This window comes from Thalassophryne amazonica, chromosome 18 (assembly GCF_902500255.1).
Source record: "Thalassophryne amazonica chromosome 18, fThaAma1.1, whole genome shotgun sequence".
NCBI classification, from domain to species: domain Eukaryota; kingdom Metazoa; phylum Chordata; class Actinopteri; order Batrachoidiformes; family Batrachoididae; genus Thalassophryne; species Thalassophryne amazonica.
In genome coordinates this window covers 64,509,423-64,534,208 of record NC_047120.1, presented here as the reverse complement: position 1 = coordinate 64,534,208, position 24,786 = coordinate 64,509,423, and the positions used below count along the sequence as shown (strand labels likewise).

At 38.2% G+C, this 24,786-nt stretch overlaps 1 protein-coding gene across 6 annotated transcripts in view; it reads left to right on the top strand.

Moving 5' to 3' along the window:
* Positions 1 to 24,786, top strand: part of baiap2b (BAR/IMD domain containing adaptor protein 2b) — a 104,955-nt gene that overhangs the window by 71,317 nt on the left and 8,852 nt on the right. For 3 of the 6 annotated variants that reach the window (XM_034194483.1, XM_034194482.1, XM_034194486.1), the window contains 7 exons: positions 893 to 904; positions 1,425 to 1,486; positions 2,332 to 2,403; positions 5,549 to 5,686; positions 14,681 to 14,833; positions 19,025 to 19,255; positions 20,502 to 20,706. In XM_034194483.1, coding sequence (XP_034050374.1) covers positions 893 to 904; positions 1,425 to 1,486; positions 2,332 to 2,403; positions 5,549 to 5,686; positions 14,681 to 14,833; positions 19,025 to 19,255; positions 20,502 to 20,706 — 873 coding nt within the window. The remainder of the gene's footprint in view (positions 1 to 892; positions 905 to 1,424; positions 1,487 to 2,331; positions 2,404 to 5,548; positions 5,687 to 14,680; positions 14,834 to 19,024; positions 19,256 to 20,501; positions 20,707 to 24,786) is intronic. The other 3 variants (XM_034194485.1, XM_034194487.1, XM_034194484.1) reach the window with 2 other exon arrangements.

Genomic DNA, 24,786 nt, shown 5'->3' with positions numbered 1-24,786 from the left:
AGTAAAATTAATCAAAAATATTTGTTGAAAGTAAGTCCCTTCGGCTGCTCCCTTGTTTGTACTTGGGGTCGCCACAGCAAATCCAAGGTGGATCTGCATGTTGAATTGGCACAAGTTTTACGCCGGATGCCCTTCCTGACGCAACTCCACATTACATGTGTAAATGTGGCAGGGGTGGGATTTGAACCCGGAACCTTCTAAACTGAAACCAAGCGCATTAACCACTTGGCCACCACTCCTGCTAAAAATATTTGTTGTTTTGTATTTTCACATGTCGACTTTTAATGACTATCAGTCGCATCATTATGTAAAACGCGTTATTCTTCATGTACTTGTTGTGTGGATTAAAAAGTGCTGATTTATCTCTGGCTATCAGCTTTTAAAAAATTGTATTATTTTTTTAATTATTTTTATTTATTTTGGTAATGTCACTGTAGCGCTTCTCAAAGAACAACCACACGGTGACAGACGTGGACAAAAGTAGACAGTTTCTCACCAGGCTTTCCTTCCTTATTTATTTATTTTGTGGTTGTTTGCGTGACTTTCTTCTTCTTTGTACTGCTCTCAAGGATTACACTGCCCCCTGTGGTTAGTGATGGCATCCTTTTCATTTTGGAGGATATGCACAAAGCAGGATACGCGTTATGTTGGTTGTGTATTAACAACGTATGTTCTTACCATTACATCGCAGTACAGTGTAGTACTCTGAGTAGATAGAGTGCAGTATTTCTAGAGTCTGCCTGCCTGTGTGTTTCTGTGTAAAGCTGTCATGTGTCTCATTCTTCTGCGGTACTTTGATCTTTCACTGTCTTTCCAAAGTCTCTATCCCTCTGTTCTTTGCTCAAACTAGATCTTTTGTTCCTTTTTTTTTTACAATGCATTGCATATTCAGAAGAGGCAGCATGTAGGTATCTTTAAACGACACGCTCCTCCCTGGCTGCATGAATCATCCTTTAATTTGGACTTTTCTTTTATGCCCTTTGAATTCTTTTTGGGTTCTGCTTTTTTGGAGTTTTTTTTATTTATTTATTTTATTTTCTTTCCCATTATGTTGCAGTGCAACGTGTCTTAATGTAACCTAGAAAAGATTTTCTTTGATCGCCCTGTATGTTTATAAGCAGTAGTAGCAGTGTTGTAACATAGAACATTCTAGAAAACCCCCAGTGCCTTTTTGACTCAAATCTTCGCTTCCTTCATTCTTTCTTTCTGTGCTGTATATTTCTGTCCTGTTTTATTGAGTTTGGGTCTGCTTCATCCTCACAGATGTTCTGTCGTCCTCATCTGTCCATCTCACTGTTATCTGTGCAGCTGCATGGTCTCTCTTTTTTGCACAGACATGCACAGCTTTCAAAGAAGCCGTAATTATCACCTTCTCTCTCTCTTTCTTCATTGTCTGTGGTCTATTTTTTTTCGTTTCTCTCCAGGGGAGGTGCTCTTTCAGATGGCCGAGGTGCACAGACAGATCCAGATCCAGCTTGAGGAGATGGTGAGCATGTGGCACTAAACTCAGCACTCCTGAAGCTTTCAGTCCGACCAAACAGACTGCAGGCCTGTTACTTTACAGTCACAAGAAGAATTTCATGTTTAATATTCAGCTGACTGGAAACAAATCGCAAAAATGGCAATACTGAGCAGCACAGTTAGTGTGCTTGCTTCCAAAGCAGAAGGTTCCAGGTTTAAGACCCTTATGTTCTACTCTCCTTGTACAACTGGAGTTCACTCATGAAGGACATGAAGCCACAAGTAACTCATTACTGTTTTATTGTTTCTCCATCTTGCTTATTTTTGGAATTTACAGTCCTTATGGTACACACCACCGGCTGAAAGCTTCTTGCATGAATCCACTGGTCACTTCGCTATCTGTTTTATCCGATGATTTGTTTTGTCCAAAGTGGATTAAATAACATCCAGTATGTTCGTTATCGCACATTTATTTGTTCATCTTGATTATTTTTGGAATGAAAAAGTGTTTATATTAAGTAACAGCACAGACTGTTATATATAACCTCTTCAAGAGCCATTTTTTGATGTACTGTACTCTGGAACATACAGTAATTAATGTGTTACCCCGGCGGTTGATGAACTCACTTATCATTTGTGTTACTCTCTGCTTTATGCTTTCACATAAAGATGTTAAATGTTAATACCCACAGCAAATGAACTTTGTCAGATAATGGTTAATTAAAGTGTGGAAATTCCACTGGACACACAAATGCATCACTCAAAGTCACTCTGCACCACGACGCTGATGCTGTGTTGCATGTGTGAACCCTCTGTGCGATTTGTATTGAGTGTGTCTTCAAACTGTTTCGTTTTTCTCGCGTCTTTCAGCTGAAATCTTTCCATAACGAGCTGCTCACAGAACTGGAGAAGAAGGTGGAGCTGGACGCGCGCTATCTGAATGTGAGATTCTCTTCTTTTTGCTCAGTTAGAGACAAACATTCATTTATTCAGCACTTTTTTATTCAGACCCAGATAAGCAACTGAAAATTAATGAATGAATAAATGAAGAGTTCAAATACAAAACCCAGTAAAGTTCTTTTTTCAAATGGAGAAAAATGCAGTTGAAAATGGAGATTTAAAGGAAACCCCATGCAGAAATGCGCAGACTTTCATCAATAACATGAAAACAGTTTGTTCAAATTCTTTCATATTTTGCACACTGATGGTCCCCTTGACAGCCAAGTACATGGTGGCGTCAACTAAAAATTTATGGTTTTGGAGATACAGGTTTTGCATCTGAACTCTTCATATGTAAAAATAACTGTATTTAATCCTTAATGAAAGCTAGCACAAGGCATTATTGACACTGTTTTAATCGTGTGTCTAATAAAGAAGCAGAAACTGCTTTCACTCAGAATAATGAATCTCAAATTCTTTCTTTAAACTATTAAATATGTATGATTTTACAATCATTCTGTCCCAGAAAAAGAACAGTTCAGAGAAATGACTGAAAGCCTGATATTTTCAAGATATTCATGTCCACGGTTAGTGTATGCAAACGTTTGACCACACAGCAGTTCCACCTCCTTATGTTGACATGATGACTTCGTCTTTCATAAAATCTCCACTTTCATGTTAACATAACCAAATGAGCGCCATGATTCAGTGTAATAATAATAATAATAATAATTATCACCCATGATAGTCACACATTCTGCTTCGTTATGAAACTGCACACGTGACCCTATATGTCCCTGAATGCAGCACTGCTTTTACTTCCACTTCCTGTCAGTTTGACATTTTTAGGGATTAATTCAGAGGGAACAGAAAGATGATCATTTTATAGAACAGATCTCACGCGCGTTCCTCACTTTTCCCAGCTGGCTTTGTTCCAAACCACTGCAGCAACTTACATAAATTACTTCCCATGTTAACCTTTTAAGTCTGACTCATTCAATGTAAATGGGGAGTATTGCTAAAGGGAAAAAATATTTATGAATTCATGGTGCAGTCTATCAAAAAACATCTTATTATGATTATGATTGTGGTTTGCTGTGGTGACCAGGAGCAAAACTAAAAGAGAGAAATCCAAAGAACTTACTATTTTATTTTTTGAAAATTTTGCAGTTTTTATTTGTTAGCATTTGAGAGCATTCTCTGGCTCTATTGGAATATTTGGAATGTGGATTCTGATTGTCATAGTGTGGAATTAAAGTGGTAATGTATAGATATGCAAACGTATAAACATTAGTATGCAGTCATTTCAGACTTCTCATAAAACCCACAGGAATGTAGATCAACCAGTTCCAGAAGTAAAGTAAAGTAAAGTAAATTTAAAACAAAAACAAATCATTAAATGTTGAAGTGGTTACAAGCTGGAGTAACAAATACTTGAATTTGGTGGATATTTTTTATTTTAATTTTAGGGATGTGAAATGTACCTGTGGGAGTGCTGTTCCTACTTTAATTGTGATTTTTATCAAATGCATTTTGTGTGCAACTAAACTTTTTAATTTTGATTTTGGTTGAATTCGCACACGTGACAAAGTAGCACGTTTTAGGTGAAATGTCTAAAACAAGCAATAAAAATCTAAGCATAATATCCAGGGTACCCTGGAATGCTGACAAAAATGAAACAGAGAGTCTCCTAAGTTGTTGGATGATACATTAAACTTTAGATTTTTGAGAACTATAACAGTGTACTGATAGAAATATATTGTGTTATCTGATTTGGGGAATTCTGTATTTGACTTGGACCACTGTGTGCAGTCTGTGCTTTTCATCAAGATATTTTTTGGGGGCATTCTAGAAGATTTGGGAATTTGAGTGAGTTAATTTTTTTTCATAAAATTAGAGAAATTTGCCTTCTAACTTTAAGATTTTGATCAATTTAATTATATTTGGCAATTAAGCAAAATGCTAAATGTGAAACAACAGTTTAGTAATTAATAAAGGAACTATTAATCTATTACTAGTTACTATTAAAGTTACTATTAAACAGTCTGTGGTGGAGGTGTCAGAGAGGAGGATGTTGAGGAAACTGCTCAGCATCCGGGACAGCACTATATAATTCCTCCCCCTCTGCAGGATGACTACATAATGAACAGAGCTATTCAGAGTTTTCATTTGCTCAGAGTTATGTGCAAATGTCTTAAAAAACATTGTTCACTGTTTACTGACACTGTTTCGGTACTCTGCCAAAATAATTTCCTTTGGGATACATAAAGTTGATCTTATTCTTATTCTTAATAATAATTATGGTCATAAAGCTTTATTTGTATAACAGCCTTCATGCTGGAGGATTTCTGGATGAAACCCCCAGCAGAACAGACTCAGTGGGACGACCATCTGGTTTGGGACAAATACAACAAAAAGCACAACAGCAGAAAAAAAAACACACGAGTCATTATTTGTAAATGTGTGATATTTAATCTACAACAACAAGAAGCCCAATGAAACAGGCTGCGTTACTGAGTCAGTGTCTGTAGCTGTTGCAAGAAAATCCCCAAAGTCCAAAAACAGCAAAACCCCCCAATTTATCCACAAGACACACTCAGGAGGAGAGTTTCTCGGGTGTCATGTTCTAATATAGAAGCAATGCTGCACAGGGTCGGTTTTATATGGAGACCAAAGTCATTTAAAGAGTTTTAGCGACAAATAAAGTCAAAACAAAAATAAATTTTCAGAATAAGGTGTCTAAACATGGGTGAAATAAGGATATGAGTCAACGATCAATTTAAAAATGATCAAGGATGACAAAAGAAAAAGAAACCAAAACATTGCTGGTAAAAATGTGTGCAGTTTTTGGGCTACAAGAAATAACCATTTTAAAGAAATCTGTATTTTTTTTAACCTAGTCTAAATAAATATGGAAAGCTCTGTATTTTAAGGAGCTGAGCAAAAACGAGGTCATTCAGATTAAAATGTTGATCTTAAGTTTTTGTTTTTTTGCTTTATTTATTTATTTATTTATTTATTTGTAATTGTTTGTGGTCTGAGCTTGAAAAACTGACTTGGGTTCAGTTTGAAGGGACTTGACTTGTGTGGTTGCTGGCACATGGCAAACAGTGCTGTGCCCCCGCTGACTGTGTGCTGCCCCCCTCAGGCTGCACTGAAGAAGTACCAGATGGAGCATAAGAGCAAAGGGGAGAGTTTGGAGAAGTGCCAGGCCGAGCTGAAGAAACTGCGGCGAAAGAGCCAGGGCAGCAAGCATCCCTCCAAGTACGGGGACAAGGAGATGCAGGTCAGTCGGCGTGTGTGCGCACGCTCATGCGTGATCACGTGCGGTGAAAGTGGCTGAATATAGATCCTGGCAGCTTCTTTGCTTCAGTCGATGTGGATCAGTGCTCGTGGCCAGCTGGAGGAGTGCTGCATGGACCACGTGACAACATGGCTGCAGGAGCCAGAGCCAAGAAATCCAGCTCCCCGCTGGATTCAGCCCAGCAAACCATGAACACACAAGTCTCCCATAATTCACTTTGTGCAGAATTTCAGGCTCATCTTGGCTGAGATTTGGTCTCCTGAGATCAGGAGCCACGGATTCTATAGGGGCCTGCGGTTCATTATATAGAACCACAGGGGCCCTATCTACAAATCCACACTGTTTTGGCTGCTCGTCCAACCTTGTCTGTGGCTCAGGTGGTGTGAAATAGTGAAGTGCTGAAAAGATTCATCAGTTGATTGGTTGATCTGAAGGCTCGTGGTCATCTGCAGTATGTAAATGAGAGATCAATAAGACTTTGTTTTTAAATTCATTTTTAAGGGAACATTACCTTCTGAAACACAAGGTTTTCTTTTTTCTAATTTATTTCATTTTGTTTCTTGAGTTTTGAGATGTCAGTGAACCAAAAAACAAACAAACAAAAACAACAACAAAAAAATCCCCACACATTTAATGTGACTTTGAGCTCTGAAATGGTAAATTATTGAATTTATTTTTTCACATTTTATAGAATTAAAAGGGTTGTTCTATTCCCCGAAGGGTCTCCCACTTCATGTCATAGATTTTCATGAAAACAATTCATGTAAAAACATATTTTAAATTCATGTCATTTAGAAAAATCATAAAACACTATTCCAAGTATTTTTTTAGGCAGGAATGTTTGAAGTTTGGCCCTTACAACTAAATATAATCGTAATCTAAGCCTTTTTATTTAATGTCTCTGTATGAAATAACACCATGTAAAGTGTAATTTTCAACGAAAGAAAGGTATGAAAAAAATCGAATAATGGAGTAATACAACATCTTACATTTTTTCTTTTTCTTTTTTTTAAATATGTGTACAATTTATATTAATACCCTTCCCCAGTGGAATGATGTAAGTCCTTTTTTGGGGGGGGGGGGGGGGGGGGGTACATACTCTCAAATTGTAAAAATTGGGTTTTCATATCTGAAATTATCAATTGGGCTACTAAATTTTTTGCATGTCCAAATAAGTTCTGTAAATGTGTTTTGGTCTTGTGTAATATTAAAATTTTAATATGTGTAATATTAATATATATTTTTACATTTTTCAAATATTTTTTCAAGTGGTCTCCCAGACAAGTCTTAATCAGGACCTGGTCTACTTTATGTCTGGACAGCGATCTAATCAGGTGTCTACAGGATAATATATTAAGGTTTGGAAACTGAAGATTCAAGTAAAACTCACTTAATAAATAAATATAAAAAATACATAAATAAATGTTACATATGACCCTGAGGTTTTGCTCTTCATGTTTGGTTGTTTACTACAAATTTTAGTCCAATCCAGTTAAAAAACAAACAAACAAACAAACAGTTAAGGAGGATTAGAATACACATGCCAAGAATCACAAAACTATAAAATTTATGTCTGAGGGACAAAGTAAAATAAATAAATAAATGCAGAAAATAACATCCATCACATGAAATGAGGGGTTTTCTGGATTCTGGGTGAGAATGACCCAAAACCCATCCAGGCTGCATGTACAGTGATTGATAAGCTGGTGATTAAATTCCAGAGTGTAATTGATCGTGTCACAGACATTGTATTAATCCATCAGAGCCGCTCACAGAAAACATGGTGTCAGAGGTTAAAGGTTAATTGAGGAGCATAATTGAGGTACTGTGCCTGCACCAGGAGACATAAGTAATGTGTAAATGTTGGTGTTGCAGCAGTGGACGGCTGCTGTAGCGTGAGAGGCCACAGAAATCAATATGAGGGTGTTTGTGTGAGGAACAGCAGCACTGGATTATATTCTGCACCAAAGTCCTACAATTCTACAGGGTTTTAATGGCTGAGCTGGAGTGAAAAGTCCTGATCAGACTATCAGAGTCAGGTTATGGATCCAGATAACTTGCTCTGCAATTAGCAGGATGGCACCTGATCGGTTCTGATTGAACCTTTTGGAAAAAGAGGTTGCGGAATTCATCGTCTGCGATATTATAGTTCAGGAAATTTAACCCTCTCAATGTTCTTCCTCACTTTAGTTTATTCATACCAGTTGTAATTTGAGAAATTATTTGTGCACTTTTAAAAAGATTTGTTGTTCTGTTGTAGACAAACAAAACAGTTTGCTTTTTGTTTGTCTACGGCTTTTTTCCTCTATGCGAAAGTCACTTTTTAACATAATGGCTCCCTGGTGGGGAGTTTAACTAGGGAGGGGTGTTATTTCAAAAAGTTTGGAAATCTATAAATGTTTGCATGGAATATGTAATTATACATGGAATAAACCATAGCAGGATAAATTTTGGGTCATTTGGTTCGAAAAAACCCATATGGACGGAGCCAGTGAAGATATCGGGTTCAAAAATAGCCAAAAATATCGACGAAAATGTCATATCTTGAGAACTGCTGCACCTAGAGACTTGAAATTTGGCTCCAAATGTTGCTTGACCCCAAGTTTAAATACAGCTTCTGTAGTAACAAGAAGCCTATCTGGTGTTTATTTCGGGAACATCAGTTGAGTATAATCATCATGTGTAAAGAATGACATGGCCACAATGAACTAATTATAAGCAACAGAGTGGTTTTCTACGTCAACAGCACATATACAACACATGCGTTACTTGAAATTTTCAAACGCTTCGTCCATATGCGTTTTTGGAACCAAATGACCCAAAAATTATACTGTTATGGTTTTATAGATTTCAAATATTTTTGAAATAACACCCCTCCCTAGATTAACAATGAATAGAATTACAGTGTAGCACGTGCACACCACAGCGTATACTGTTACTTAAAATAAGGGGTTTCAAATTCCAAAAATAAGTAAGATAGACAAAAATGTATTTGATTTTTGTTTGTCTCCTCATAATGAGGCATTCAGTCCACCATTCTGTCCAGCTGTTAATGAAGTCATGTAGCAGCTGACTGGTTTCTCTGAGAATGACACACAAACACAGGGCAGTAATCAGCACTCGCTCCTCAAGATTGACGTTAACTCAATCACATGTTGACAGAGAAGACCGTCTGTAAACAACACCGAGCCGCTGCCGTAAATAACGAGCAGTGTCTGAAGTGCATCTGTTCGCTTGGACACAGATTGCTCGTCCATCCTCGTAGTTTTGAGGTTTTAGCTCCACAGAGGACGTTCATGTGTTAGCCATCGTTTCTTTATTATTGTTGTTAGTTTGATTGTAACTCTGACATTTGATTGCAAATTTGAAGAAGAAAAAAAAATGGGGGTGCAGCCAGTTGGTGTCACACTTCTTTTAATTCAGAGATGATACACTTTATACGACTGAATCTTGCATTTGATGGAAGGACATTTATAAAGATGTATTCTTTCTAGTTTAACTTTGCAAGATAATGAAGAGGTTTTCATGAATGTCAGTCAAAATCTAGATCCTCATCAATGTCACAAACGGGAGGTGCAAACCCAAAATTACATCACATTAGACCTTCATGTGTTCAATGTTCAGAGTTGGGGGCATTTCTGCCTCCAGATTTTCTTTGTTGCATGAAGATGAAGAAACAGAATAGTGAAAAAAAGTTAATTCTGTTTTTTTATATCAAGCATAGTAAAAAGAAAGATTTGACACAGTTAAATGTTAAATCTCTCTACAGCATGTTGCCTTCAAAAACTGAGTGAGTGTGCATGAATAAGACTAGTGAGGGAAGCCACCAAAACTTCAATCACAACAGTAGCTGTGACTGGAGAGACTGTGCACACAGCAGCTTTTTCCAGCTCCGTAATGAGAGAAACTCTGCTCGTGCGCAAATGCATGAAGCTCCATAACTTGATGCCTCCGTTTTTAAGAAGACTTCAGGAAGCAACAAGTTTGGCTGCTCCCGGTATTTTTTTCTTTTGCTGTAGGAACTTGCAGCTTGGGAATTAACACCTGACTGCCTGTAGCTTATGTGTGAGTTCCTGTTTGGTGTGTGTGTGTGTGTGTGTGTGTGTGTGTGTGGTCTGTGTGCCTGTCAATCACTGTGCAGACTGACAGCCGGTCTGGGTCTGATCACATGGTGGTGCGGCGCATTATTCCGCCTCCACTGTTTCTGTGATTCATATCTGACCTTCTTCTTCCTGTGCTGTTGCCACCTCTGCTTGTCACCACTTAGCATTAACGCTGGCTGTGACTGGTGCATTTTCCCTGCCTCTGTGCGCCCACATGTAGTGCCTCGTTCAGTTCTCAGTAACTGCTCTTTTCCTGATGATTATACACTGGAAAGATATCAAGGACATCGCCACATGTCCTTTGTCAGTGGGTGTGGGGTGGGGGCGAGGGGGTATGTCGATACGTTTTGTGAGGAAATAGTTGATGTGATGCATGTTTATGTTGGTGCTGATGATTTTTAGTTTTAGTTTCATTCCCTCTGTCCTCGGCTGGCATTTGGATTGTAAAGCCTCACAAAACATTTTAAGTTATCCATCCATTTTCTATACCCGCTTACTCTAGTTATGGGTCACGGGGGGGAGTGTGCATTGACACCTGCATGCACACAAACAGACAATTCAAAGTTTCCAATTCCCCTAACCTGCATGTCTGTGGGTGTGGGAGGAAGCCGGAGCACCCAAACACGGGGAGGACATGCAAACTCCACACAGAAAGGGTGGGAAGCGACCCCACAACCTTCTTGCTGTGAGGCATCAGTGCAACCTACTCTACCAATATTAGGGAATACAAAATTGATGATATTGATTATATCTGCTGATCTATACATAAAAATGTCTATATTTCGAACATTTTATCAAACCCTTAAACACGAACGGTATTATAAATAATTATAAATATAATCAACAAGCAACCAGTGTACATCACACTACCGTCACATGGATTGGCACTCGCCATGTCACTTCGCTCAGCATTTGCATAAAATACACTTCTCATATATTTTGTCACAACCTAACTGGCGACATAGTGACCACTTGTCTCTTGTCTCTGTTGAACACCCACTCTGATTGAAAATGAACTAGGGCGTTGACCCATGAGGAACCACGGGTTCTAGATGTGGTCATTTGTACTACATATGGAGGTCAGCTGACTTTTGGGGAAATCTGTTTGCAGTTATGCTTCATTTTTTAAAGTATTGACATAGAAAAATTTCTTGGCTTTTATGAAAGTCTTAATTGAAGTTCAGTTTTGTTCAATTTTCTAAAATGAATTTTTGTCGTCGATAAGCTTTTCTCAAGCTGCTTAACCAAAACAATATTCCATGTAAAGAAATTAGGAATAACTGAAGTTTTATATTTGCACAGTGACAGTGTTCACATTAGATCAAATTTCTTCTTCTTCTTTTTTTTTATTTTTTTTGGCTTGTGTGAGACCCCATTGAGACACAATTCTGATGTTCTCTCCAGAGTGTGAACATGTTAATTCTGGTCTTGAGGTCACATGCAAACAGAAAATGTCCAGATTTGAATCTGCTGTCTGGGATTTTACAGGATGGATGAATTCTGTCAGGTCTGCAGCAACCTCACTGGCTTTTATGTTGAAATCCTGGCTGTTATTGTGGAAGTGTGACATATACAGGATTGTTGTTTTCAAAAATGACCGATTTCTCAAAAAATATTGGTCTGATCAACCTTGCTGTTTTCACGACTTGAAACTTCATGAAAAAATACATTTGCCAAAGTACAAAAGTCGGCTCTTTCTGGATTTCAGTGGATGCTCCGGATACACAAACACACAGAGGCCACTTGCCTTTTGTTATATGGATGGCAGCTGGTCGCTTTGCCTCTGTCTCTTGTGGCTAATGTGACCAAAGGAAGGACTGGGTCCCAGCCATTGTAAACAATCAGTCCCTGGTAATTTTTCAATCAGATGGCATCAATGCCATCAGATCTCCCTCTGCTGGACAAACTACATAATGACACCATTTCCAACAGTAAAAGTGTTTTTCTGCATTGTAAAATTTTCCATATCAGCAACAATAACACAGCTTGTAACTCCACCAGAGTTATTTCTTGGTGGCTTCCCTCACTAATGACCACAGATGAAAGTCATAATTCTGTACGCACACACAAAAAAATGTTTTCAGAGGAAAAAAACAGAAAAATAAACCACACACATTGCCGTGACAACCCCATCTGTCATCGTCACCATGATGACCTGGGTTTTACAAACTTAATACTGTACTTAGTCCCGATGCCAAACTGAATCAGTCACTGTAACCTTGAAGATCTTTTTTTATGAAAATGGGTCAAATTATCCCTAGTTTCTCTGTGATCGAAGTTACACACACACACACACACACACACACACACACACACACACACACACACACACACACACACACACACACACACACACACACACACACACACACACACACACACACACACACACACACACACACAGTCCACTTCGCTTTCACTATATAAATGATTTACCGCCTCCTGCTGGAATGGAGTGTGAGTCAGAATTTAATCAACATCCATTGTTCACTTTTGTTACCTAATATCCCTCATTTCGCCAAACGTGTTAGTCCTATCATTTTTCCGTTTTGGCGGCGTTCATCCTTGACCCAAAATACATAAACATACCAAACGGCAAATGCCAGCTCTCCCCAGTTTCATCCATGGTCGAAGTTAAAAATATTGCCATGAAAGGGAAATTTGAGGACTCAAACACAAGTGCACACACACACACACACACACACACACACACACACACACACACACACACACACACACACACACACACACACACACACACACACACACACACACACACACACACACACACACACACACACAGTCCACTTCGCTTTCACTATATAAATGATTTACCGCCTCCTGCTGGAATGGAGTGTGAGTCAGAATTTAATCAACATCCATTGTTCACTTTTGTTACCTAATATCCCTCATTTCGCCAAACGTGTTAGTCCTATCATTTTTCCGTTTTGGCGGCGTTCATCCTTGACCCAAAATACATAAACATACCAAACGGCAAATGCCAGCTCTCCCCAGTTTCATCCATGGTCGAAGTTAAAAATATTGCCATGAAAGGGAAATTTGAGGACTCAAACACAAGTGCACACACACACACACACACACACACACACACACACACACACACACACACACACACACACACACACACACACACACACACACACACACACACACACACACACACACACACACACACACACACACACACACACACACACACACACACACACACAGTCCACTTCGCTTTCACTATATAAATGATTTACCGCCTCCTGCTGGAATGGAGTGTGAGTCAGAATTTAATCAACATCCATTGTTCACTTTTGTTACCTAATATCCCTCATTTCGCCAAACGTGTTAGTCCTATCATTTTTCCGTTTTGGCGGCGTTCATCCTTGACCCAAAATACATAAACATACCAAACGGCAAATGCCAGCTCTCCCCAGTTTCATCCATGGTCGAAGTTAAAAATATTGCCATGAAAGGGAAATTTGAGGACTCAAACACAAGTGCACACACACACACACACACACACGCACACACACACACACACACACACACACACACACACACACACACACACACACCACTTCACTATTATATATAATAATAATAATAATAATAATAATAATAATAAGATGACTCAGGTAGCACATAGTGATGCCTCGTGGAACCTTATGATTATATCAAGGCTAATTTAAAGCATAAAACGTAAATTTGATGTCATAGTGAGCCAGCTGAAGCCATCGGTGCAAAAGAAGAGAAGGTGAAAGAGTTTCAAACCAGAGACAGGAGGAAGGTGAACGAGTTCCACGCGGAAAACAAATGAAATAAGCTCATTTAATGCACCTGAAATCCAGAAAGGCATTTTATCATTATCACATAACGACCCACCGGCTTCTGCTTTTAACTGTAATTTGCAGGTTCATGTTCTGAGCTACTGTGACATTTTCCAAAATGTTCAGCAATTTGACTTTTAAATAAGCACCTCTTATAAAATCTGTTCTGCATTTATGTCTTTTTTGTTTTGTTTTTGTTTTTGTTTTTTTGGACAGCTGGTTTGAAGTCAGCATCATTCACAACTTCAGTTGTTAAAGTTTCAAATAACTTAACATCAACCAAATGTTTTTGTTTTAAACTGAAACTAAACCTCTATGGCATTATCTAAATGAATAAAAAAATATACTGTGCAAAACCTTTTCCATTATTTTAGTGATTAAATAAATATCAAAGAGTATTCAAATGCTTAGAAGTGTTTTTGTATTTGCATGGTTTGTGTAAAACTACACAACTACACACAACCATGGCTGTAAAAGTGATGACGCCGTTACTTGTAAGACCTATCATTTAAAAAAAGACATTTAAGTTTATGCTGTGATTATAGAAAAAAAATAATTTTTTGCATAAAGAATGCTGAGTTATTTTATTTTATTTTATCACACATTAGGATTAAAGAGAATTTTTGTGTAAAAAATCCTGAATGTAAAAAGCTTGATTTGATCTCAGAGAATGATAATAAAAAATTGTATAAAGTACCCTGAGCCTTTGAAAACTGAATTCATGTTGAAACTGAAAAAATGTTTTTAAAAGAATTCTGAAGATAATTCTGAAGCTTTTAAGTTTTGTGTTTGTGTTCATGTTGAGATTAAAGAGAATCTTTGAATGTTTTTTCATAAAGAATTATTAACTTGTTAAAATTTTGAGTTGAAGTCATTAAAATGTTGTCATGATCTGAACATGATATAAATAAGATTCCAGCTCCGTGACGTTGAGGTTAGATGTTTCATGTCACATTGACTCCGTCAGGATGTTGCATCCCACCTGATGCCACCATGTTTCCTGATGCCACCATCTTCTTCTTCTTCTCCCATAGTTTGTGGAGGCCATCAGCAGCAAGCAGGGCGAGCTGGACAACTACATCGCCGAGGGCTACAAGAACGCCCTGTCTGAGGAACGACGGCGGTACTGCTTCCTGGTGGACCGTCAGTGCACCATGGCCAAGAACAGCAGCATCTACCACAGCAAGGTGAGAGCCAACACCTGCAAAGTGACATTTACAAATAATAGACGCCTGGAATTCATCTCCTGCTTTAACATCCAAAAATGAGCCGCCTGTGGTGCCGGAACGCCATCGAGTCCATGAGAGGGTGCAAGATTATGAAAAGTTTAGAAAGCTTTCCACTGAAATGAAACTTTTATTCTCCCTCTTCTTACTTTGCACTGCACTCTTTGTCACATATACAGGTAATAACTCCACCCACAGTGGTTTCCTCTGTCCTTACCAAGTCCCGCCCACTTCTACAACATCAAAACAACCACTCGTATATCTTTCGCTCTTTATGTCTTTTGCACTTGAGTGATAATAGATGTTCGGTGGATGTAGTTGGAATTTTGTGCAGCTGATCAATAAACAAAATATAAAATATATCAGAGGGTTGTTCCAGAAATGTGCTCAAGCAACTTAACCTGGTAACTAAATTCAAAGTTAAAGAGAAATGCAGCATTTAACCTTCCAGAAAAGCTTAGGCTGTCAACGCAGGTTAACTCCAGAACGTCATCACCAGTAATCCTAGAGAAAAATAAATATATATTTCTTTATTTAACCTTTATTTAATCAGGTTAGTCTCATTGAGATCCAGATCTCTTTTACAAAGGAGACCTGGACAATTATTTTATTATTACCTGGACAATTCTAAAGTTTCCAATCCACCTAACCTGCATATCTTTAGGCCACAGGTGGGAATCGATCCCATGCCCTTCTTGCTGTGAGGCAACAGTGCTAACCACTGTGTGTGTGTGTATTATATATATATATATATATATATATATATATATATATATATATATATATATATATATATATAGATATACTTTAGTATGCACTAGTAGAGCTCTACCTTAGAATTGGTATATATAATAGAATTTTCATATATATATATATATACATATATATATATATATATATATATATATATATATATAGATATACTTTAGTATGCACTAGTAGAGCTCTACCTTAGAATTGGTATATATAATAGAATTTTCATATATATATATATATACATATATATATATATATATATATATATATATATATATATATATATAGATATACTTTAGTATGCACTAGTAGAGCTCTACCTTAGAATTGGTATATATAATAGAATTTTCATATATATATATATATACATATATATATATATATAATATATATATATATAGAGAGAGAGAGATGCAAGTCCAGTCACCATAATGAAAAGAAATGTCCATCTTCTAATTTTTTTCACTAATTTCTTCTCATATTTATTAGCTGTTTAAAAATAACTCAGTTTTGTCTATTTTTTATTTATGTATTTACTTTTGTTAGTTGTGACTCTGAAATAAGATGAATATTAAAATAAGAACGCTGAAGGCATTTCCTCAGAAGCTTGTGGTCTGTTTTTATATTATATACAAAGTGAAAATAAATCATAATAGTCCAACAATTTTTATGTTTGTCACATTGGTCATTTTCTGCATTTTTCTGCTTGAATTTAAAAAAATATCATTGCTGCCATACGTTCTTACGTGATCACATAAATGGATTTCTTATCTTTTTTTTTTTTTTTTTGGTTCAGTCTGTGGCTTGTCATGTTAAGGAAGTGTTACATTAGCCAGAAAAAGTTTCTGTGGAAATAATTTCTTTCATTTAGTACAGCAGCCACACTGGGGAAATCTGAAGTGGTGGGAGAAGATTGAGAGGGTGAGGAGTGGGGAGGCAGCGGGAGAGTGAATGACCTACTTCTGCAGGAACACTGAGTTCAGACTCGCTGTGTGGGTGTCTGAAGGAGTGAGTGATTGATGGACTGACGCAGGAAGTACAGAAAGCACACGGCTGATGTGTTTCTGTGGATTCCATGAGGACAGTCCTGCACCACAAACTGCAGGGGGTGCTAACATGAAGGGGCCACAAAGGCTCAGAGATTACAGATAGTCTTCAACAGGAGAGACGAGGCGTGACAGGTAATTTTATTTTTATGAATATGTCATGAAGAAATACTTGAAGGTACAATCGGAACAACCTTTTATTAAAAGCTGCCAGTGTTTGTTGATGTGAAGCCGGCAGTAGATCAATAATATAACAGAATAGAACAGGACAGATTAATACGCTTTTGTACACATCAGACTGACAAACTAGAAATATGACATTAGAAATTTTTACTAATTTATTTTTCAAAATTCTAAAGAAAACTACAAACATATTAATGGAGGTCATTGTTGGTTGTAGGATAGGACCAGTGTAAATTATAATAATTATCATTGTATTGACCAAACTCATCTAGAAACAAACTAGCCAAAGCCCACTCAGTGCAAGGATAATATTTATTACTTTTTGTATGACACCTAAATAGATCCTTGTTATTAAATTTGCATACTATTCACCTTGGTCTGATAACCAATTTTGAGCTACATTAGTATGTTGTTAGATTTTTTTAACTTTTTAAAAAATAATATAGTAAAACAACAACAACAAAAAAAGAAATTCCTCTTTCTGCACAAAACTGTATTAATCTGTCCTGTCCCATTCCAGTCTACTGCTCTTCTAGATCTAATTATTGGTTCCGGAGTATAAGAGTTGTGTTTTGTTTTTTGTTTTTTTGTGAGTTTCGGAGGCCCTGCAACCAATATGCGTTTGTTTTTCATAATAGTAGTTATAGTTACTATTTATATAGGATTTTCATGGGAATCAAAGCACTAAACAAAATAGACTGCAATAATAAAAGAATAAATAGTTATATTATGACTTATACTCCGGAAAATACAGTAGTTTTTGCGAGCTACTAATTGTCAGTACTATAACCGGAATGGAACCAGAACAACTGGTAATTGGCGGAATGGATGACAATTGGCGTTTTTGCTTATATTACACCCAAAACAAGTATTGATGAGATGATCAGGTCTCACCATTAAAATAATCAAGTTATTTAGCCACTATATAAAGCTTTAGGTTGGCATTAGAAGCCCCAAACTCTTGACAGAACAGCGACGGAACAGCAGAACAGAGCTTGTGTGCTGCCAGTGTTTAGTGATGGTAAATTTTCCAATATGGTGATGTGCTATTCCAGCAATTTGAAAACAGATATGTTTGTGCTTTGAACATGACTGGGGGACGTTCTGCTTTGTATGACAACATTTTGAGATTGTTATCAATATCTTTAGATTAGTTATCAATACACTGAGTTTGGGGGGGTAGGGGACATAGTAAGGTGCTGTTCTGTCAATCATTCCATCAACTGTATTATCATTCCGGTTCTGCTGATTAGTATGTGCTGTAGTTTTTAGATACATGGCTCATATGTGTTAACTGATTGATTGCATTGTTGGTGGAGGTTTGTGGTCTCTGTTTGCTTTCTAATTCCTTTCTTAAATCTAGAAATCAGTTGTTCAGGTTTTTAAAAGTGTTTTATTACATCCGCCAAGGAGGTTATGTTTTCACCAGCGTTTGTCTGTCTGTTTGTCTGTTTAACTTTTAACATGATAACTCAAAACGTTTTGAACGCATTTGAACCAAATTTGGTGGAATGATGGGAACTATGTCCAGGATCAATTGATTAAAATTTGATGATGATCCGGATTAAACTCTGGAATCTAGATCTGGAAGACTGTTAAATATATGCGTTTAAATACCAGTGATGTGGTATTTGCCTATATAGGTCTATATTAACATCAAAATTAAAATGGAACAGCAGCTAATATCATTAGAATTAAATAATTCAAACAAAAATTTGATCCACAAGAAATTTAAATGTACTAAACATGCTCATACAGAAGGAAAAGTAAATTTAAAAAATCGAGTGGATTGAGACCACATTTATATTAATTTCACTATATACATTTAGAGATTTATTGAAGGTGTCTAAGGTGATCCAGATCATGTTGGTATTGTATTAAATGCTGACGTCAGCATACTAACCTCATTTTCTGAAATGCTGACAAGAGCAGGTGTTGTAAATAAATTCAGGTGTATATCATAATGTATTAGTTTGCCCTTTTCTGAATCCACATCCTTCGATATTGATATGTGGCGTGGTGGAGGTATGCGCTCTACTGAGTGCCCTTCCAGTTGTAACTGTGGTCACGACTGGATCCCGTGCACCAGCAGCTCTCCTCGTTTTAAATATACCTTCATCGTGCTTTTGTTTGTGCATCCATCATTTTGGTCCTGTTTCTGTTTCAGGGGAAGGAGCTTCTGTCTCAGAAGGTCCCAGTGTGGCAGCAGGCGTGCGCCGAACCCAACAAACTGCCAGATCGTGCCATGTTCTTGGTGCAGCAGATGAGCGGTGCAGCGGGCAGCATGGCTCCTGGTGCTCATCACCCTGGTATCTCAGAACCCAGCGCCGGTGCTAAACCAATGACAGTGCCTCCAGAGCTTGCAGCCCTCAGGGCCAGCGGGGGAATCGGGCAGCAGGTTGGTTCCCCTTCTCAGAGAACTCATCGTTACTGAGAGCTCAACTGTTTATCTCGACACACCGCATCTGAATGCAAACAAACAAACAAGCACTTTTAGTTTGTTGTTATCTGTTGGTGAAAACGTCTGGATTTGGCGGCGCACTGTGAAACTCCGTCCTCACAGTCTCTCTGTGTTTATCTTGAACATAGACCTCAAGCATAGCTTTTAATAAATTAACGCTTCCTGACCCACGTCTGCTCCTCCGCCGTGTTCCTTATTATTGATGAGCTGCAGCTTGTTGCGTAACTGGAGAAATAGTGCAGCAGCTAAGAGAATATTTAGAGCAAAATCATGCAAATCGTGATACAAGCACCACAGTTGGCACAAATACTCCTTAGACATTACTCTTTTGAAAAAAACTGACTTTATAAAATGTAATTTTAAAAAAATGCTCAAATCATTTTGAAAACTACACCACATTATTTGTCTGATTGTAAATATTCCAAAAAGGTATAGTTTGGACTATCTATGACTGAATGATCAGGAGTTATGGGGTAAAAACAGCAAAAAGGGTGACAAAGGTCAGTTTCAGTTTGTACAGGGTTCAGATGTTAAAGTTGCTCTAAATATTGTAAAATGTGATGCAAATTACTGGTTAACAGGGTTTTAAAAATGAATAGTTTGGACCATGTATCATGCTTAGTTATCACGTTACAGGGTAACATATGTCACATGTCATAGAATCCAATGGACGTTGACCTTGTTTGACCTTTATTTTGGAGACCAAACATTCAACACAATCAAAACTATTCCATTTATTAATCCTATTTAGCTCAACCAATAATTTGCATCACGTTTTACCAAAATTGAAGGAACTTTAACTTTTGACCCCTGTACAAACTGAAACTGACCTTTGTCACCATTTTTGCTGATTTTACCTCAACTCCTGATCATTCAGTCATAGACAGTCCAAACTATACCTTTTTGGAATCTTTACGATCAGACAAATAATGTGGTGTAGTTTTCAAAATGATTTGAGCATTTGTAATTTTGACCCCTGTGTAATTCTTCAATTGACCCCTACCTATTGCCTATTGAAAATTCAAGCGGCCAGTCGTGTTTTTTTTTTTTTCAAAAGAGTAATGTCTAAGGAGTATTTGTGCCAACTTTGGTGCTTGTATCACCATTTGCATGATTGTTTCAGTTATCTGCTGCACTAAAAAGAAGAGTCGCTTTTTCAAATGTCTTTCTGTAATTTTGGCAGAGGGTGATGGGAGGTGTAGACGGAGGGATGCCAGTGATGAACGGCACAGACGGCGCCCACGGAGGAGACGACTATCAGCAGTGGATGGAGAGCAGGATGGCACAGGGGAAAACATCGCCGCAGATCCAGCGGCATGCGGGCGAGGTTTACTCCAACACACTGCCTGTACGCAAGATTGCACCTGCCAAGAGCAAGACCCCCCTGAGTAAGCACGAGTGTGTTTTAGTCTGAAGTTATCTATCTTAGAAAAAGTTTGGAAGGTGTTTAAGCATGACTGGGTGACTGTGAGGAGGAAGCGTAGCCCTAAACAGAAGCCCCGTGTACACCACCAACCCGTTCACATTTCTAACCGTTTTTCCCCACTCGACGACACACCCGCCGAGGATCAAACTCTGGTTATTGGCGACTCTGTTTTGAGAAATGTGAAGTTAGCGACACCAGCAACCATAGTCAATTGTCTTCCGGGGGGCCAGAGCAGGCAACATTGAAGGAAATTTGAAACTGCTGGCTAAGGCTAAGCGTAAATTTGGTAAGATTGTAATTCACGTCGGCAGTAATGACACCCGGTTACGCCAATCGGAGGTCACTAAAATTAACATTAAATCGGTGTGTAACTTTGCAAAAACAATGTCGGACTCTGTAGTTTTCTCTGGGCCCCTCCCCAATCGGACCGGGAGTGACATGTTTAGCCGCATGTTCTCCTTGAATTGCTGGCTGTCTGAGTGGTGTCCAAAAAATGAGGTGGGCTTCATAGATAATTGGCAAAGCTTCTGGGGAAAACCTGGTCTTGTTAGGAGAGACGGCATCCATCCCACTTTGGATGGAGCAGCTCTCATTTCTAGAAATCTGGCCAATTTTCTTAAATCCTCCAAACCGTGACTATCCAGGGTTGGGACCAGGAAGCAGAGTTGTAGTCTTACACACCTCTCTGCAGCTTCTCTCCCCCTGCCATCCCCTCATTACCCCATCCCCGTAGAGACGGTGCCTGCTCCCAGACCACCAATAACCAGCAAAAATCTATTTAAGCATAAAAATTCAAAAAGAAAAAATAATATAGCACCTTCAACTGCACCACAGACTAAAACAGTTAAATGTGGTCTATTAAACATTAGGTCTCTCTCTTCTAAGTCCCTGTTGGTAAATGATATAATAATTGATCAACATATTGATTTATTCTGCCTAACAGAAACCTGGTTACAGCAGGATGAATATGTTAGTTTAAATGAGTCAACACCCCTGAGTCACACTAACTGTCAGAATGCTCGTAGCACGGGCCGAGGCGGAGGATTAGCAGCAATCTTCCATTCCAGCTTATTAATTAATCAAAAACCCAGACAGAGCTTTAATTCATTTGAAAGCTTGACTCTTAGTCTTGTCCATCCAAATTGGAAGTCCCAAAAACCAGTTTTATTTGTTATTATCTATCGTCCACCTGGTCGTTACTGTGAGTTTCTCTGTGAATTTTCAGACCTTTTGTCTGAGTTAGTGCTTAGCTCAGATAAGATAATTATAGTGGGCGATTTTAACATCCACACAGATGCTGAGAATGACAGCCTCAACACTGCATTTAATCTATTATTAGACTCTATTGGCTTTGCTCAAAAAGTAAATGAGTCCACCCACCACTTTAATCATATCTTAGATCTTGTTCTGACTTATGGTATGGAAATAGAAGACTTAACAGTATTCCCTGAAAACTCCCTTCTGTCTGATCATTTCTTAATAACATTTACATTTACTCTGATGGACTACCCAGCAGTGGGGAATAAGTTTCATTACACTAGAAGTCTTTCAGAAAGCGCTGTAACTAGGTTTAAGGATATGATTCCTTCTTTATGTTCTCTAATGCCATATACCAACACAGTGCAGAGTAGCTACCTAAGCTCTGTAAGGGAGATAGAGTACCTCGTCAATAGTTTTACATCCTCATTGAAGACAACTTTGGATGCTGTAGCTCCTCTGAAAAAGAGAGCTTTAAATCAGAAGTGTCTGACTCCGTGGTATAACTCACAAACTCGTAGCTTAAAGCAGATAACCCGTAAGTTGGAGGGGAAATGGCGTCTCACTAATTTAGAAGATTTTCACTTAGCCTGGAAAAAGAGTCTGTTGCTCTATAAAAAAGCCCTCCGTAAAGCTAGGACATCTTTCTACTCATCACTAATTGAAGAAAATAAGAACAACCCCAGGTTTCTTTTCAGCACTGTAGCCAGGCTGACAAAGAGTCAGAGCTCTATTGAGCTGAGTATTCCATTAACTTTAACTAGTAATGACTTCATGACTTTCTTTGCTAACAAAATTTTAACTATTAGAGAAAAAATTACTCATAACCATCCCAAAGACATATCGTTATCTTTGGCTGCTTTCAGTGATGCCGGTATTTGGTTAGACTCTTTCTCTCCGATTGTTCTGTCTGAGTTATTTTCATTAGTTACTTCATCCAAACCATCAACATGTTTATTAGACCCCATTCCTACCAGGCTGCTCAAGGAAGCCCTACCATTATTTAATGCTTCGATCTTAAATATGATCAATCTATCTTTGTTAGTTGGCTATGTACCACAGGCTTTTAAGGTGGAAGTAATTAAACCATTACTTAAAAAGCCATCACTTGACCCAGCTATCTTAGCTAATTATAGGCCAATCTCCAACCTTCCTTTTCTCTCAAAAATTCTTGAAAGGGTAGTTGTAAAACAGCTAACTGATCATCTGCAGAGGAATGGTCTATTTGAAGAGTTTCAGTCAGGTTTTAGAATTCATCATAGTACAGAAACAGCATTAGTGAAGGTTACAAATGATCTTCTTATGGCCTCGGACAGTGGACTCATCTCTGTGCTTGTTCTGTTAGACCTCAGTGCTGCTTTTGATACTGTTGACCATAAAATTTTATTACAGAGATTAGAGCATGCCATAGGTATTAAAGGCACTGCGCTGCGGTGGTTTGAATCATATTTGTCTAATAGATTACAATTTGTTCATGTAAATGGGGAATCTTCTTCACAGACTAAAGTTAATTATGGAGTTCCACAAGGTTCTGTGCTAGGACCAATTTTATTCACTTTATATATGCTTCCCTTAGGCAGTATTATTAGACGGTATTGCTTAAATTTTCATTGTTACGCAGATGATACCCAGCTTTATCTATCCATGAAGCCAGAGGACACACACCAATTAGCTAAACTGCAGGATTGTCTTACAGACATAAAGACATGGATGACCTCTAATTTCCTGGTTTTAAACTCAGATAAAACTGAAGTTATTGTACTTGGCCCCACAAATCTTAGAAACATGGTGTCTAACCAGATCCTTACTCTGGATGGCATTACCCTGACCTCTAGTAATACTGTGAGAAATCTTGGAGTCATTTTTGATCAGGATATGTCATTCAAAGCGCATATTAAACAAATATGTAGGACTGCTTTTTTGCATTTACGCAATATCTCTAAAATTAGAAAGGTCTTGTCTCAGAGTGATGCTGAAAAACTAATTCATGCATTTATTTCCTCTAGGCTGGACTATTGTAATTCATTATTATCAGGTTGTCCTAAAAGTTCCCTAAAAAGCCTTCAGTTAATTCAAAATGCTGCAGCTAGAGTACTGACGGGGACTGGAAGGAGAGAGCATATCTCACCCATATTGGCCTCTCTTCATTGGCTTCCTGTTAATTCTAGAATAGAATTTAAAATTCTTCTTCTTACTTATAAGGTTTTGAATAATCAGGTCCCATCTTATCTTAGGGACCTTGTAGTACCATATCACCCCAATAGAGCGCTTCGCTCTCAGACTGCAGGCTTACTTGTAGTTCCTAGGGTTTGTAAGAGTAGAATGGGAGGCAGAGCCTTCAGCTTTCAGGCTCCTCTCCTGTGGAACCAGCTCCCAATTCAGATCAGGGAGACAGACACCCTCTCTACTTTTAAGATTAGGCTTAAAACTTTCCTTTTTGCTAAAGCTTATAGTTAGGGCTGGATCAGGTGACCCTGAACCATCCCTTAGTTATGCTGCTATAGACGTAGACTGCTGGGGGGTTCCCATGATGCACTGTTTCTTTCTCTTTTTGCTCTGTATGCACCACTCTGCATTTAATCATTAGTGATCGATCTCTGCTCCCCTCCACAGCATGTCTTTTTCCTGGTTCTCTCCCTCAGCCCCAACCTGTCCCAGCAGAAGACTGCCCCTCCCTGAGCCTGGTTCTGCTGGAGGTTTCTTCCTGTTAAAAGGGAGTTTTTCCTTCCCACTGTAGCCAAGTGCTTGCTCACAGGGGGTCGTTTTGACCGTTGGGGTTTTACAT